General features: G+C 36.9%; 1 protein-coding gene across 1 annotated transcript in view; it reads left to right on the top strand.

Moving 5' to 3' along the window:
- The first annotated feature begins 955 nt into the window (after positions 1–955).
- The window catches only part of ZFAND4 (zinc finger AN1-type containing 4), a 105,036-nt gene continuing 90,914 nt past the window's right edge, over positions 956–15,077 (top strand). The window contains 3 exon segments of the mRNA XM_054576892.1: positions 956–1,023; positions 1,966–2,033; positions 5,423–5,660. Coding sequence (XP_054432867.1) covers positions 986–1,023; positions 1,966–2,033; positions 5,423–5,660 — 344 coding nt within the window. The 5' untranslated portion in view covers positions 956–985.

Raw genomic sequence — 15,077 nt, 5'->3', positions numbered from 1 at the left:
GTACAAAAAGCTTATTAATATCCAATTGTAACTGTAATCACATACAAAGAATTTTCTAATATATTAATGTTTTTTTCAGAAATTGTATTTTCTGCTGATCTTTTTCAAAGTTACTGACCTTTCCATTTACTAGATATGTGAAAGATGCTATCTTAACCACTAAATAAACTCATATCTATACAATCATTATTCCACATGGGCATGTTACTCTGGGAACAGATTTTTAGAGTAAAAACCCCTAAGGACAGTAAACTGTTCCATATTTTTATTTATATATGGTTGCCATGTTATTTTAGTTTCAGGTGTACAATATAACAATTTTGTATTTGTAGATACTGCAAAATTATCTCCACAATAAGTCTAATTAACATCCATCAGCATACAGTTATAAAAGTTGTTTTTCTTGTGATGAAAACTTTTAGATCTCTCTTAAGCAAGTTTTAGATATACAACACAATATTATTAATTAGAGTCCCCATGTTGTACATTACACCCATATGACTTATATTATAACTGGGAGTTTGTACGTTTTAACCCCCTTTACCCATTTCTCCAATCCCCACTTGTACTTTTAACCCTGAATATAACTGAATGAAAAGTGTACTTTGTAGCATTTAGAACTGGCTTCTAGGCTTTAAATGTTAAATTCCTCATGGCTGATTCATAAAATCTTCTCTTTTAAAGGAGTTCTTGGTTATAGGCCAGGGAGTTATTGAAATATACCATTCTTTTCTAAAGCGAGTAGATTGGACTACATCAATGTTTAGCGATGCCTTTTAAAAACCTATAATTCTGTAAATTTTAGCCAAGCACTTAAGAATTCAATTTAGAAGTATGTTTAATTCCTCCTCCTTCTTCTTTGTTTTTTTAAAATGACTTAGTGTTGTATAACATTCTTCTGAGGATTCTATTGAATTTTTAACTATATTTTATAACCTTTCCCTAAGGTATTCCTATCTGTCAGCAGCACTTAATTTGGAATAATATGGAAATTGAAGATGATTATTGCTTGAATGATTACAAGTGAGTGTAACTGCATATTAGCTGTTTTATAATTGCTCGGTATTACAACTTCATATACTGTTGTTTTTATTCTGAATCCTTGGATCATGTGTCATATTCTGAATAGTTTTGTTTTCTAGATTTCAGTGTGAATCCTGAGCTTTAAAATATGTTGGCTCAATACCCTATATTACCTGATATTTGTCCTCTGAATCTTTGTTTTGCTTTTCTATAATTCACTCTAAGCTATTTATCTCCTTCCATTTTAGATCTTTCTCTTCTGATCTTGAGTTCTTTGCTCCTTTCTTTGAATATTGACCCCATTACCACCTGGCTGGGTTCCTTTCCTTTCTATTTTCACAAGTATTGGGCAAGAGATTATTGCTCTTCACCAGATCTTTTATTTTTAAATTAAGTCCTTCTTCGGTTACTAAGTGACACTATGTACATCAGTGATTGCATATAATAGTATCTGACATTTTGCCTTTTTTCTCCCGTCTCTTACTCAATCTTCACTCTTAAGAGAAGAACAAAAATGCCAGAGGCAATATGGAATAGCTGGAGAGCACTGGGAGACCTTGTAGATTTGCTGTTTTCCTGTTTCCTATTTTATTAAATATATCTGCTACTTTCTAACACTTTGGGTCTTGAACAAGCTTCTTTTCTTCTTAGGGCCTCTTTTTTCTTACATGTAAAATAAAGAGGTTAAACTACATGATCACAGAGGTATTTTCCAATACTTTTACTGAGATTTCATGTCATATTTAAGGATTATGAAAACTTCTTCACTTTTTCATTATTTATATAAGTAAATAAGTTAACATTTTATACTTATGTGCATTGCTATATCTATTTTTATATTTTAGAGGATAGGCACTTGCCTGATAAAGAAGTACATAATATATATTAAACAGTGAATGCATTTTGATGATTGTAGTTTATTATTGTGTTAACTATCCACAGCATTTCAGAAGGCTGTACCTTGAAGCTGGTATTGGCTATGCGTGGTGGACCTATAAATACTAGAAGAGGTAGGCATATGTTAAAATTATGTATATTAAAGCAATTCGACAATATCAATATTCAAGCCAGTTGGTGTTTTTATGTTTTGTAGTAAGGTTCTCTTTCTGTTACTAGGTTTTGAAAGAACCACCTCCCCCCCCCTTGCCCCCCCGCAGGCATTGTTCTTTAAGCCTAAATGAATAGAGACAGGAATTTATATTCCAGACAGTCTCAGTCCAGGGAGAGTTGAAAATAAACCTCATCAATATAAGGAAGGGAAATGGGATGGCGTAGTATAATTATGTTGTCATTGTGTTTAGGTTCACTCCAGTCTTGTTGCTTTTCTTATCCACTAATTCTTTAATTCTTGGGGTAATGATTTTTATGGAAACTTCTAGGATGTCTGCTGTTAGCATGGTCTGTGATGTATTTGGATTTCATAGATATTATCATGGCCCTGTAGAATCCTTTTTCAGACTTAGGCAGTCTCTGGGAGTTTGTTCGTTCGTTCGTTCATTCATTCATTCATTCATTCATTCATTCATTCAGGAAATACATTTTGAGCATGTACTAGATGTTGAGTGCAATGTTTTATGGGAGAAAATGTCCCTACTTTATGAAAGTATCCACAACAAGTGTGTAAAGAATTGATATCACTTCAAGCAGTTGTAAATGCTGTGGAGGAAATAGGATAGTGTGAAAGTCTGTGGAAGCAAGGTAGTGGGAGGATGATTGTGGAAGGACCTTGTGAGAAGATCATGTGAGCAGACTTTATTAACAAGGAAGTTCTAAGCATGGGAAGAACCGGGAATGTTTACATTGGCCCCTGAATCAAGTATGCTACATGAACCCTCACCAAATAGAGGCATCTTTAGACTGCTCAGAGCAGTCTTCATTTTGGGGAAGACCTTCATATTTGTTTGAGCCTTTAACCAGAAAACTGAAGGTTAAGTATTGATTCCAATGGTGATTTATTTCTTCCAAGTCAAATTTTATCTCCATACTTCAAATTTTAGAAAAGTTAGAAAATAAAGTTATCACTATTACCATCTTTTTCCTAAGTATTTCGAGTATTTTGTGAAATGTATTACTTTGGCTGTTTAACTACTTTGCATAAGTTAAAGAAGATGATTAATTAGCACTCTTAATATCTAGGACTGTCTATTAATTGGACTTATGAAATTGTTCTATCTGACATGAGGTGATGTTTATAGTTCCTATTCTGAAGGTAGTACAAGAACCCCTAAAGCATTTACTGAGTCATTATTGTGAGATAGAATGATATACTATTTAATGACATGTGAGCTCCATTGTATTATATTTTTGAAAGTTGGTTATCTCTATATAGTATTTTCTTTAAACCAGGGTTTTAATCAGAATATCTACTTTTCTTACTAGGGCTAAAATTATTTTATGTTTATGAGGAGGCATGTATAAGTGCTACACATTCTGAGTTAAAAATATATGTATTTTTAAAACTTTAAGAAAATGAAAGGCATCATACCCTTAGATAGTTGAAGCTTCATAATACCATTTTTTTCTACAGCTTTCTGTGCCTTATTTGTAAGTTTAAAAATCAGCACCTAGAACTTGTCTGTTTTTTATATTTTAAATTGTTTTTAATAATTTTATCTTTATTGAATCAACTTTTTTGAAATTAAAAACTTGATGTTTTTACACTTATGGTTAAGTCATTTTAAAACTTTACATATTAAAAACTTTGTGAAAAACTGAACCCAAATCTAAAACTTCTGCACATGGTATTTGAGAAACTTTTTCTTTTTAGTTATTTAGTCTTATTTGAAACTTATGGTTAAGAAAGTGTCTTTATCATCTGAGTTCCAGTAATCTTTAGCCTTTAAAATTGTTTTTTGAATTAGCCATTATCAAAAGAGAATAGAAAATACTTTCTTCTCTAAAACTAAATTTTATCTTAAACTGCATATATGATGTTTTATATCTGATGAAATCTAAATGATTTTTGTGTTATGAAAATGTGTGTTCACACATACACATATGTGCATACACATATTCAGTCCCAATGCCTCCCTAACTATGGCACACTATGTTGATTTAAACAAGGCTTTCATGTGGTGTTAGTAACAGCAGTAGCAGTTTTTTATTTTTCATGAATGTAATGTGGAAAATACATCATTAACTTAAAACTGGTAAGAACTTACTTTAAAAATGTCTTTTAATATTTATTCATTTTGTGCCTATGAAAGAGTCAAAGCATCCAAACATTTTTATAAAATAAGCTAAATCTTATTTGTGAAATTTTTGTATTTTAGTAGTGGTGATATTGAATTTAGGCCATGGGAACATTTTTAATGTTTTTACCTTGTTACTTTAAGTGTTTCTTATTGCTGTAACTTTTTAAAAGGGTAGTACAGCACTGTAATTCTGTTAATGATAAGCTACTTGAATGGGAGTTATACAGTTTCAGAAATTGTTGTCTCTTTTAGGAAAGAGCAAACGTTTCTTCAGCTTGACATGAGAGTGTTTTTAGGAATGAACTTCTTTATCTTCCTGTAACCATTACGAAAGACACCCACGTCTGGAGTTCAGGGGCTTTTTAGAACATTCACGCTAAGAGCCAGCAATCTCTTTAAGTCCATTTCCACCACAGGAATGGAACCTGTGGGTGCTGTGGACAAGAGCAGGCTGTATAATCATGGTTGCAATATTATTCAAACCTGAGGACACCTTCAGACTTGTAGAACCTGCCAGTAGTGAGGGTTTTGTTCCAGTCCTTGTTCTCTGACTGAACACATGGATATTTCTAGGACAATTGGAGTCCTGGGAAGATGCTTTTAAGAAACAACATTCTGACCATTATACACACAGCAGTTTCAGTACATAAATGTCCTCCTTGTTTTTGTATTATTGTGTACTTTTAGTAACCTAAGTGCACATCAAGAAACAGCCTCCAATTTAAACTAAGAGTAATCAGCCTGCATTTTAAAACTAGAAAGAAAAAGAGGGATTCACTTGTTTCTCATTAATAATGTGTCTCCTAATTATGTGTGTTTTTGAAATCTAAAGTAAATGAAATTTATATTGCTTTTAATTATTGACTTTCGGAACCAGTATTGGAAAATATAGAAAGCAGAGGTGTTAAGTAAAAATCATAGTGTATTATGTCAGAATCAACAAATACAGACTCTAGTGGTAGGGGGAAAACCTCATGTATCTTTGTACATAACAACATAATAATGCATTTTATTTCTTTCATATTAATACAATATAAGGGGTGGTATGAACTGTAAAAGACCAGAAAATTCTTTGAAGGATATCATGTATATATTATATACACAGGGCTGTATACAAATTCATCATATTATGTCTTGTCACCATCCCAAGATGCATAAGACTTGATATAAATTGAAAGCTTGTTTATCAATTTTTCCATTTGTAGTTCCCATGGAAGATCCACTTAGGGACATGGCTGAGTACATGGATTCCAGTCAAGATGAGGTCTGGGAAAAGACCTCCTACAACAAACAAGTTACATTTTTGATATACCGAGAAGGAGAGCAGTTGAATTTCTTCCGTGTAATAGATAGGGGAGATGGCACTTTAACACCGTTATCTGAATCTTTAAGGTAAATAGGTTTTCATTTGCATGTCTCACTTAGAAAAGGAAATTATATGATACACTCCCTAAAACTTTATGTTTATCTAGTATTGTCAAAATAATCTTACTACATTCACAAGACTGACTAAATGTCATGCATTTCCCTTTTCTCCTTCCACCCCAGGTATGTGATTCTGAAATTGTCCCCATATGATTAATACTTAGAGGGTAGTTTTTAAAACTGAAATTTATTTTTGGATAAGATTTTTTATACAAAAGATTTCTTTCTGTGACATTATGAAACTTTAAGATGCCTACTAGATTATAGAGTCTTGTTATAATAGTGTGTTATTATATAGTCTTGCCATAATTGAAAGGGTTGAACCTAAAATTACTATCTTTTCTCAAAATTTAACTCTGCTGCTTAAAGGTGGGTAAATCTTAATTCTTTGGTCTTGTTTTTCTATTCTATTAAAGGGGGAGAACTTGTAATATTACTTATAAAATCAGAATGATACACCTAAAGGTACTTGACTAGGCAAAATAACAGTTTCTGTGCATTCTCTCTTACTATAACTCTTTATTGCCTTTCATTTAAGTCACTAAACATTTACGGAAATTTTGTAGCTACTCTCTACCCTCTGCACTGGGTTACAAAGAGATTATTTCTCCCTCATGGAGCTTGCGATCTGCTGTAAATAGTATCTATAATATACTGTTGGCAATTGTTATGAAAAGATATCAACATCTCTGGAAAATCAGATGAGAGGGCCTTCATTTTCCTGAATGGTGGGGAGTTAGGTACAACCTCTGAGAAGAAGCAAGCATAAAAGAGGAGTAGGAGTTTGCCAAATAGACAAAGGAGGAAGGAATGGTGTTACAGGTAACTAAATTTAATCCACAAGATAAAAATCCTAGGGACAAACAATTCATAGAAAAGATAACTGATAGTCTGAAGAACAGTTTCTATGTGTCCAGAGTCTAGACACAGAGTAGCTGGACACTCTGCTTAGGGTCCCATAAGCTGCAATCATGGTGTTGACAAAGATGTACTCTTATCTGGAAGCTTGACTGGGGAAGAGAATTTGCTTTCAAGCTAATTCACATTGTTGCCATAATTCATTTTCTTGTGGTTATGTAACTGAGGGCCATGGTTTTTTGCTGGCTGTTGGCTAAAGCCTGCCCAAAGCTTCCTTGTGATGTAGTTAAAGTCAACTGATTTGGCCCCTAAATTATATCTGCAAAATCCTTTTAATTTTTCTCTATCCTGTTGGCTACATGTAAACCACAGGTTATGCCCACACTGAAGGGCAGGAGAGTATATAGGATGAGAGCATCAGAGATTGGGAATCATTGGGATTCCTTTAGGATTCTGCCCACCACAGGTTGTTATGTGGAAGAAAGATTAGGTTTCTTTGTGGAAGAAGGAGAGCAAACTGTAATAAATGGGTAATGACTATATAGTTTTTCTACTTTATTGAATTTATTGGGGTGACATTAATTAATAAAATTATATGGGTTTCAGGTTAACTCTAGTGTGTCGGGACCTACTTAGCACTACAAATGTGGCATAAACATTTGGGCTTGAAGTTAAGAAGGGAGAGCAATGAGAGCTGCAGCCTTAATCCAGTGTCTCTCACTTGGACCATGAGTCAAATTTCTTTATACAGTCTCTCTGTGTGCTAGCTCAAAGGCCCTTTACTACCTGTCATCATCGTTTTTTCAGGTTTCTTTAGTTATGCCATGTTTTTTGTATGTCTGTTTCCCTTTGTTTGAAATGCCATTTCCTCCTTTTACTCCAATTTTTCCTCAGCCAACTTCTATTGTGTTATTGTTCCCCTCAAGGTAATTACTAAAATTTTTCTTTTTTTTCTATTCACCTACTAGAATTGGACAAGAAATAGATTGCATGAGCAAAGGGAACAGAAATAATTTTTTGGTCATACCTTGAAGGAAATTTATCTTCCCTATGCTACAACAGGAGGCAGCAAACTTTTCAGTGAAAAGCCAGATAATTACTATTTTCGGGCTTTTAGGCTAAGAGACAAAATCAGGTGTGGGTATTTATATAACAGAGAGAAAAAAATTTTCAGAAGATTTTTACTGACATTCATTATATAAGAATGATAATTGAGTATGTGAGTATGCATGTGTGTGTGTGATTCAGGTCTAGTAATGGGAATTATTTTTTGTGGGAGTGATATTTTGGGTAAAAAATTAGATGTTGCCTATCTAATTTGCAAAATCAGTTGCAAAAGTTCATTTGTTTAATATTGATCAGAAATGAGATTTTATGTGTTTTATCTTGGAAAATTTCTTTTCACAAAGATAGCTACTACCAATACTAATAGTTCATGAGTATGTGATTTTAATAGAGCATATTGATCACTTGGAAGGTGTTTATAGAATTCTATTAGAGTTTTTTGTTGCTGTTTACCTTTAATATGTTGTTTACACTGCAGATTATTTTCAACTGAAGATAGATGGAGCTCCTCAATGACATATTTTAATAGATTTTTAAATATGGATATTTCTATCAATTTACAGTGAGGTATAAAAATACTGCTGGGAGTATACTGTGAGTTCAAAAAATGTCTGCTGCAAATGTGTGGGAATGGAGATCTCGCTTAAGTTTCTAACTTTTGAAAGCATGACATTACATGTGATTACATTTTGACAACTAGTCAAAATGGCATTACTGCAGTATAAGTTTCTCACAAAAGTACTCTTTTGCCTTGTAATTTTAGGTGGAATTCACTAAGGAACATTATCAAATCCACAGCAAAAGCCAATTTCAAAAGCATTCAGTGTTTGATATTAGCAGTTGAGGGCAGTTCTTTTCTTTTTTTTTTTTTCTCCAAAATAATCCATTGATTATACTATTACAATTGTCCCAATTTTTCCCCCTTTGCCTCCCTCAACCCAGTACCCCCCATCCCTTCCAGCATTCCCTCCCCACTTATTTCATGTCCATGGGTCATGCATATAAGTCCTTTGGCTTGTCCATTTCCTATGCTGTTCTTAGCATCCCCTGTCTATTCTATCCCTACCAATTTGTACTTCTTAATCCCTACATCTTTGCCCCATTCTCCCCTTTCCCCCTCCCAATGGATAATCCTAAAGATGATCTCCATATTTATGATTCTTTTGTTGTTCTGCTTATTGGATTAGTTTCTTTTTTATTTTTTAAATTTTAAAAATCAAATTTTGTTCTTTTTTATAATTTTTATTGTTTTTCTATTATACTTGTCACAAACTTTTCCCCCTATGCCCACATCCACTCATCCCATCCCCGATTGCCACAGTCATTTCCTGCACTGTTGTCCATGATCATATGTCATTCATACATGTTCTTTGATTATTTGTTTATTTTTTAAAATTTATTTATGTTTTCAAATATATTTGTCTCTGCCAACCCCCAAACGCTTTTCCTTGCCCCCTCTCTCCCTCCCTCAGCTCTTCCCCTTTGGTTTTGTCCATGAATCCTTGCTATATATTCCTTGACTTTCCCCTTCCCTTCCTTTTCCCCACCTTCCCTCCCTCCTTCCCTCTTGTCTCTGTTGGTTTCTTTTCCTTTCAGTGTTGCTAGTCTTATTTTCCTTGCATCTTTGTATTGTTGGTTAGGTTCCATTTATAGGTGAGATCATATGGTACTTGTCTTCTGCCCCCTGGCTTATTTCGCTTAGCATAATGCTCTCTAGTTCCATCCATGCTGTCGCAAAGTTTAGTAGTTCTTTTTCTTTCTGCTGCGTAGTATTCCATTGTGTAAATGTACCATAATTTTTTGATCCAATCATCTACTGACGGGCATTTACGTTGCTTCCAACACTTGGTTATTGTACATTGTGCTGCTATGAACATTGGGGTGCATAGGTTCTTTTGAATTGGCGTTTTGGGATTCTTAGGGTATAGTCCCAGCAGGGGAATCACTGGATTAAAAGGCAGTTCCATTTTCAGCTTTTTGAGGAAATTCCACACTCCTTTCCACAATGGCAGCACCAGTCAGCATTCCCACCAACAGTGTACTAGGGTTCCCTTTTCTCCACAGCCTCGCCAGCACCTGTTGTTTGTGGATCTGTTTATGATGGCCATTCTGACCGGTGTGAGGTGGTACCTCATGGTGGTTTTGATCTGCATTTCTCTGATGGCTAGTGATGCTGAGCATCCTTTCAAGTGCCTCTGGGCCCTCTGTATCTCCTCCTTGGAAAAGCGTCTGCCCAGGTCCTTTGCCCATTTTTTGATTGGATCATTTATCATATTGGACTAGAGTCAAGTGAGTCCTTTATATATCTTGGAGATCAAACCTCTATCTGATGTATCATTAGCGAACATATTTTCCCATACAGCTGGCTCCCTTTTAATTTTGCTGACGTTTCCTTTAGCCGTACAGAAGCTTCTTATTTTTATGAGGTCCCACTTGTTTATTCTTTCCTTGATGTCCCTTGCTTCAGGGGACATATCAGTGAAAAAACTGCTGCGTGGGACATCTGAGAGTTTCCTGCCAATGTTCTCCTCTAGGACTTTGATGGTGTTGCGACTTCTATTTAAGTCTTTTATCCATCTTGAGTTTATTTTTGTGAATGGTGTTAGCTGATGATCCAATTTCAATTTTTTGCATGTAGCCGTCCAGCTCTCCCAACACCATTTGTTGAAGAGGCTCTTATTGCTCGATTTTATGCTTCTGCCCCCTTTGTCAAATATTAGATGCCCATAGAGACCTGGGCTTATTTCTGGGCTTTCTATTCTGTTCCACTGGTCTATGGGTCTGTTCTTGTGCCAGTACCAGATTGTTTTCAGTATGGTGGCTTTGTAGTAGGGTTTGATGTCCGGTATTGTGATCCCTCGTACTTTGTGTTTCTTTCTCAAAAGTGCTGTGGCTATTCGGGGTAGTTTATGGTTCCATATAAATTTTTGAAATGTCTGTTCTATTTCTGTGAAATACGTCATTGGTATCTTAATAGGGATTGCGTTGAATCTATAAATTGCTTTGGGTAGTATGGACATTTTGAGAATATTAATTCTTCCAATCCATGAGCATGGTGTATGCTTCCATTTATTTGTGTCTTCCTTAATTTCTTTCTTCAATGTTGTAGAGTTTCTGCATAGAGGTCTTTTACCTACTTGGTTAAATTTATTCCTAGGTACTTTGGTTTTCTTGTTGCTATATTGAATGATTTTTTTTTCTGATTTCTTCTTCTTCTATTTCATTACTGGTGTACAAAAATGCCTTTGATTTCTGAATATTGACTTTGTATCCTGCTGGTTTGCCAAATTCACTTATTAGGTTGAGTAGATTTATGGTGGTGTCTGCAGGGTTTTCTATGTACACTATCATGTCATCTGCAAGCAATGATAGTTTTACTTCCTCCTTTCCTACTTGGATGTCTTTTATTTCTTTTTCTTGTCTGACCGCTGTGGCTAGGACTTCCAATACTATGTTGAATAGAAGTGGTGAAAGCGGACATCCGTGTCATGTTTCCGATCTTAGGGGAAAGCTTTTAGTTTTCGGATTTTGAGTATGATGTTGGGTGTACGCTTTTCATACATGGCCTTTGTTACGTTGAGGAATGCCCCAATTTATTCCCATTTTGCTGAGTGTTTTGATCATAAATGAGTGCTGTACCTTATCGAATGCTTTTTCTGCGTCTATCGAGGTGATAATGTGGTTTTTGTCTTTTCCTTTATTTATGTGATGTATTACGTTTATTGACTTGGGTACATTGAACCATCCCTGCATCCCTGGGATGAATCCCACTTGATCACGGTGGATAATCTTTCGAATGTGTTGCTGGATGCGGTTTGCCAATATTTTGTTGAGGATTTTAGCATCTATGTTCATCAGCGAAACTGGCCTGTAGTTTTCTTTCTTTGTAAGGTCTTTATCTGGTGTTGGGATTGGGGTGATGCTGGCCTCATAAAAAGAGTCTGTGAGTCTCCCCTCCTCTTGATTTTTTGGAATAGTCTGAGAAGGACAGGGGTTAGCTCTTCCTTAAATGTTTTGTAACATTCTCCTGGGAAACCGTCCGGCCCTGGGCTTTTGTGTGCCGGGACTTTCTTGATTACTGCTTCAATTTCCCCAGCTGTTATCGGTCTGTTCAAGCTTTCTGTTTCTTCCTCCTTCAGTGTTGGAAGATTATACTTTTCTAAAAATTTGTCCATTTCATCTAGGTCTTCAAATTTCTTGGCATATAATTGCTCATAGTAGTTTCTGACAATCCTTTGTATTTTTGTGGTATCAGTTGTTATTTCTCCTCTTTCATTTCTGATATTATTAATTTGGGTCCTCTCCCTTTTTTTCTTGATGAGTCTGCTTAAAGGCTTGTTAATTTTATTTATCTTTTCAAAGAACCAGCTTCTGGATTGGTTGGTCCTTTGAATTGTTCTTTTCGTCTCTATGTCATTCAGTTCTGCTCTCATCTTGGCTATTTCCTTCCTTCTACTTGCTCTGGGATTTATTTGTTGTTTCTCCAATTCTTGAAGTTGTAGTGTTAGGTCTTGTATTTGAAATGTTTCTATCTTTTTTAGATAGAAACATTTTTTATATTGTATTGCTATCTTTTTGTATTGCTATGAATTTCCCTCTCAGAACCCCCTTTGCGGTGTCCCATAGGTTTTGGACTGTTGTCTGTTCATTTTCTTTTGTTTCCAGAAATTTTTTGATTTCTTCTCTTATCTCATTATTGACCCATTCATTGTTTAAGAGTCTACTGTTCAGTCTCCATGCGTTTGCAAGTTTTCGAAGTTTCTCTTTGAGGTTGATTTCCAGTTTCAAGGCCTTGTGGTCTGAGAAAAAGTTTGGTATTATTTCAATTTTCCTGAATTTGCTGAGGCTTGCTTTGTGTCCTATCATGTGGTCTGTTTTGAAAAACTGCCATGAGCATTTGAAAAGAATGTGCATTTTTCTTCTTTGGGATGTAAGGTTCTATATATGTCAGTTAAGTCTATTTGATTCAGTGTGTCATTCAGCGCCCCAATATGTTTATTAATGTTTTGTTTGGAAGATCTGTCCATTTTTGACAGTGGGGTGTTGAAATCCCCTACTATCAGTGTGTTGGTGTCTATATCTTTTTGGAAGTCATCCAACAATTTCCTTATTAACTTGGGGGCTCCTATATTGGGAGCATATAACTTTACAATGGTCATGTCTTCTTGATGGATTCTTCCTTTAAGTATGATAAAGTGCCCCTGTGGGTCTCTTTTTATGGCCTTTGTTTTGAAATCTACTTTGTCTGATACAAGTATGGCAACCCCGGCCTTTTTCTCTTGCCCATTTGCTGGAATATTTTTTTTCCATCCCTTTACTTTCAATCTGTGTAGGTCTCTTGCTCTGAGGTGGTTCTTTTGTAGGCAGCATATGTGTGGGTTATGTTTTCTTATCCATTCAGCTACCCTGTGTCTCTTTACTGGGGCATTTAGTCCGTTTACATTGAGAGTTATTACTGATAGGAACTTACTCATTTTTTCTCTTTGTACCTGTGTTTTTCTCTTTCTCACTCTTCTCCTTCCTCTTCTTAAACAAGTCCCTTGAGCGTATCTTGGAGTGCTGGTTTGGTAGAGATGTATTCTTTTAGCCTTCTTTTGTCTGGGAAACTCCGTATTTCCCCTTCTATTTTAATTGAGAGCCTTGTTGGGTGGAGCAGCCTTGGTTGTAGGCCCTTGCTTTTCATGACTTGGAATATTTGTTGCCATTCCCTTCTGGCTTGTAGTGTTTCTGTTGAAAAGCCAACTGCTGGCCATATTGGTGCTCCCTTGTATGTTACTACCTGTTTATCCCTTGCTGCCTTTAGGATTCTCTCTTTGTCTTCGATATTTGCCATTGTAATGATGGTGTGTCTTGGACTGGGCCTCGTCAGGTTCCTCTTGAATGGGACCCTCTGTGCTTCCTGGACTTGTGTGACTTTTTCTCTCCTCCAGTTTGGGATGTTTTCCATCATTAGTTTTTCAAACAAGTTCTCTATCCCTTGTTCTTCTTTTCCTTCTGGTATCCCTATTATACGGATATTATTATGTTTCAGGTTGTGCTGCATTTCCCTCAATGCATCTTCATTCTTTCTGAGACTTTTTTCAATCTCTTGCTCTTTCTGGGAGCTTTTTTCTCCCTTGTCCTCCATCTCACTGATTCGATCCTCAGCTTCATCCAGCCTGCTTTGGATTTCTTCTGCTGTGTTCTTCAATTCAGAAATGGTATTCTTCATATCCTCTTGTGTCTTCTTGATAGTTTCTATGTCCTTTTCCAGGCTGATATAGTTTGCTGTAAGATCCTGATAGTTTCTCTGCAGTTTCTCATAGTTATCTTTGAGCTGGCTGGGCTCATTGAGCTTCCTTAGAACCATTGTTTTGAATTCAATGTCTGATAGTTCCCTTGCCTGTATTTCATTTAGCTCTCTCTGTGGGGAGTCCCCTTTTCCACTCATTTGGGGGGGAACTTCTTTTTCTTTCCATTTTTGTGGGAGTCTGTTAAGCTATTCATTTATTTATTTATTCATTTATTTATTTTTGCTTCTGCTTCAATTGGGCCGTCTAGATTTCCTGACTTTGTGGATTAAACTTCTATGGTAGTAGGTGGGTCTTTTATTCATTTATTTTTCCCTTTACTTTTCTTTCTGGGCCTGCCTCTGGTGATGTCAGTTGTTGACCCTATATGACCTTGGGTCATTTGTTTGAGTCTTCCAGGAGTCTACTGTCTGTGTCTGACTCCTGCTTGGGGCAGCTCTGTGACCCCTTAGGTCAGGGATGGACTATTCCTGTGGATCGCTCTGCACTCTGACGCCGGCTCCTTGATCGTGCTCCCCTGTAAGGCAGGATCCCCCGCCTGCCTGGGCTCGCGCGTGCTTGCCCCAGCCCAGGGGCTTTTTCGCTACCTCGCATACTTGTCTGGCCCCCTGGCCTGCGGGCACCCCGGCACTGGTCAGTTTAGGGTCTTCTGTTGTGTGCTTTCACTGCTTTTGGCTCTTTGGGTGTGTTGCTTGCCCTCGCCAAATGGAGACTATGGAAATGGGAGGAAGTCAGCTCCAGGACTCTCTGGTTAATCCTGTCTCCGGTCTCTTCTCCAGGGACTCTGGGCAGCTTTGTGACCCCATCTGCCCGGGATCTACTAATTCTGTGAGCCGCTCCGCAATCGCGGGCCAGGCGGGTCAATTTATGCCTGCCCTCGCCGCTCTGCGCACTCCCTCACAGGCCATAACGGTGCCAACCTGTGGGAGGCCTTGCCAGCCCGTGCGAGCCCTCGCCAGCCTGCGCGGGTCCACACACACACTCAACAACCGTGACCGGCCACTTGGCACAAGTGCGCGCACCTGCACTGGGTGGTTTTGGGGTGTTATTGTGTGCCTTTCGGCTTTTGGCTCTTTGGGGGTGTGGCCTCTTCCCACACAATGGAGACTATTGAAAGGAGGAGTCGGGCCTCCCCAGTTCCTCCTCCCGTTCTTTCCCCAACGCCTCCATTTCAGCTTCTCCTCAGAGGTCTCTGGGCAGTTCTGTGACCCCTTTGGCCAAG

This window comes from Pteronotus mesoamericanus, unplaced genomic scaffold (assembly GCF_021234165.1).
Source record: "Pteronotus mesoamericanus isolate MK-2021 breed Mesoamerican mustached bat unplaced genomic scaffold, CSHL_Meso_final contig_35, whole genome shotgun sequence".
NCBI lineage: Eukaryota > Metazoa > Chordata > Mammalia > Chiroptera > Mormoopidae > Pteronotus > Pteronotus mesoamericanus.
Note: the sequence above shows the minus strand (reverse complement) of the source record. Positions and strands in the feature narration are given on the sequence as shown.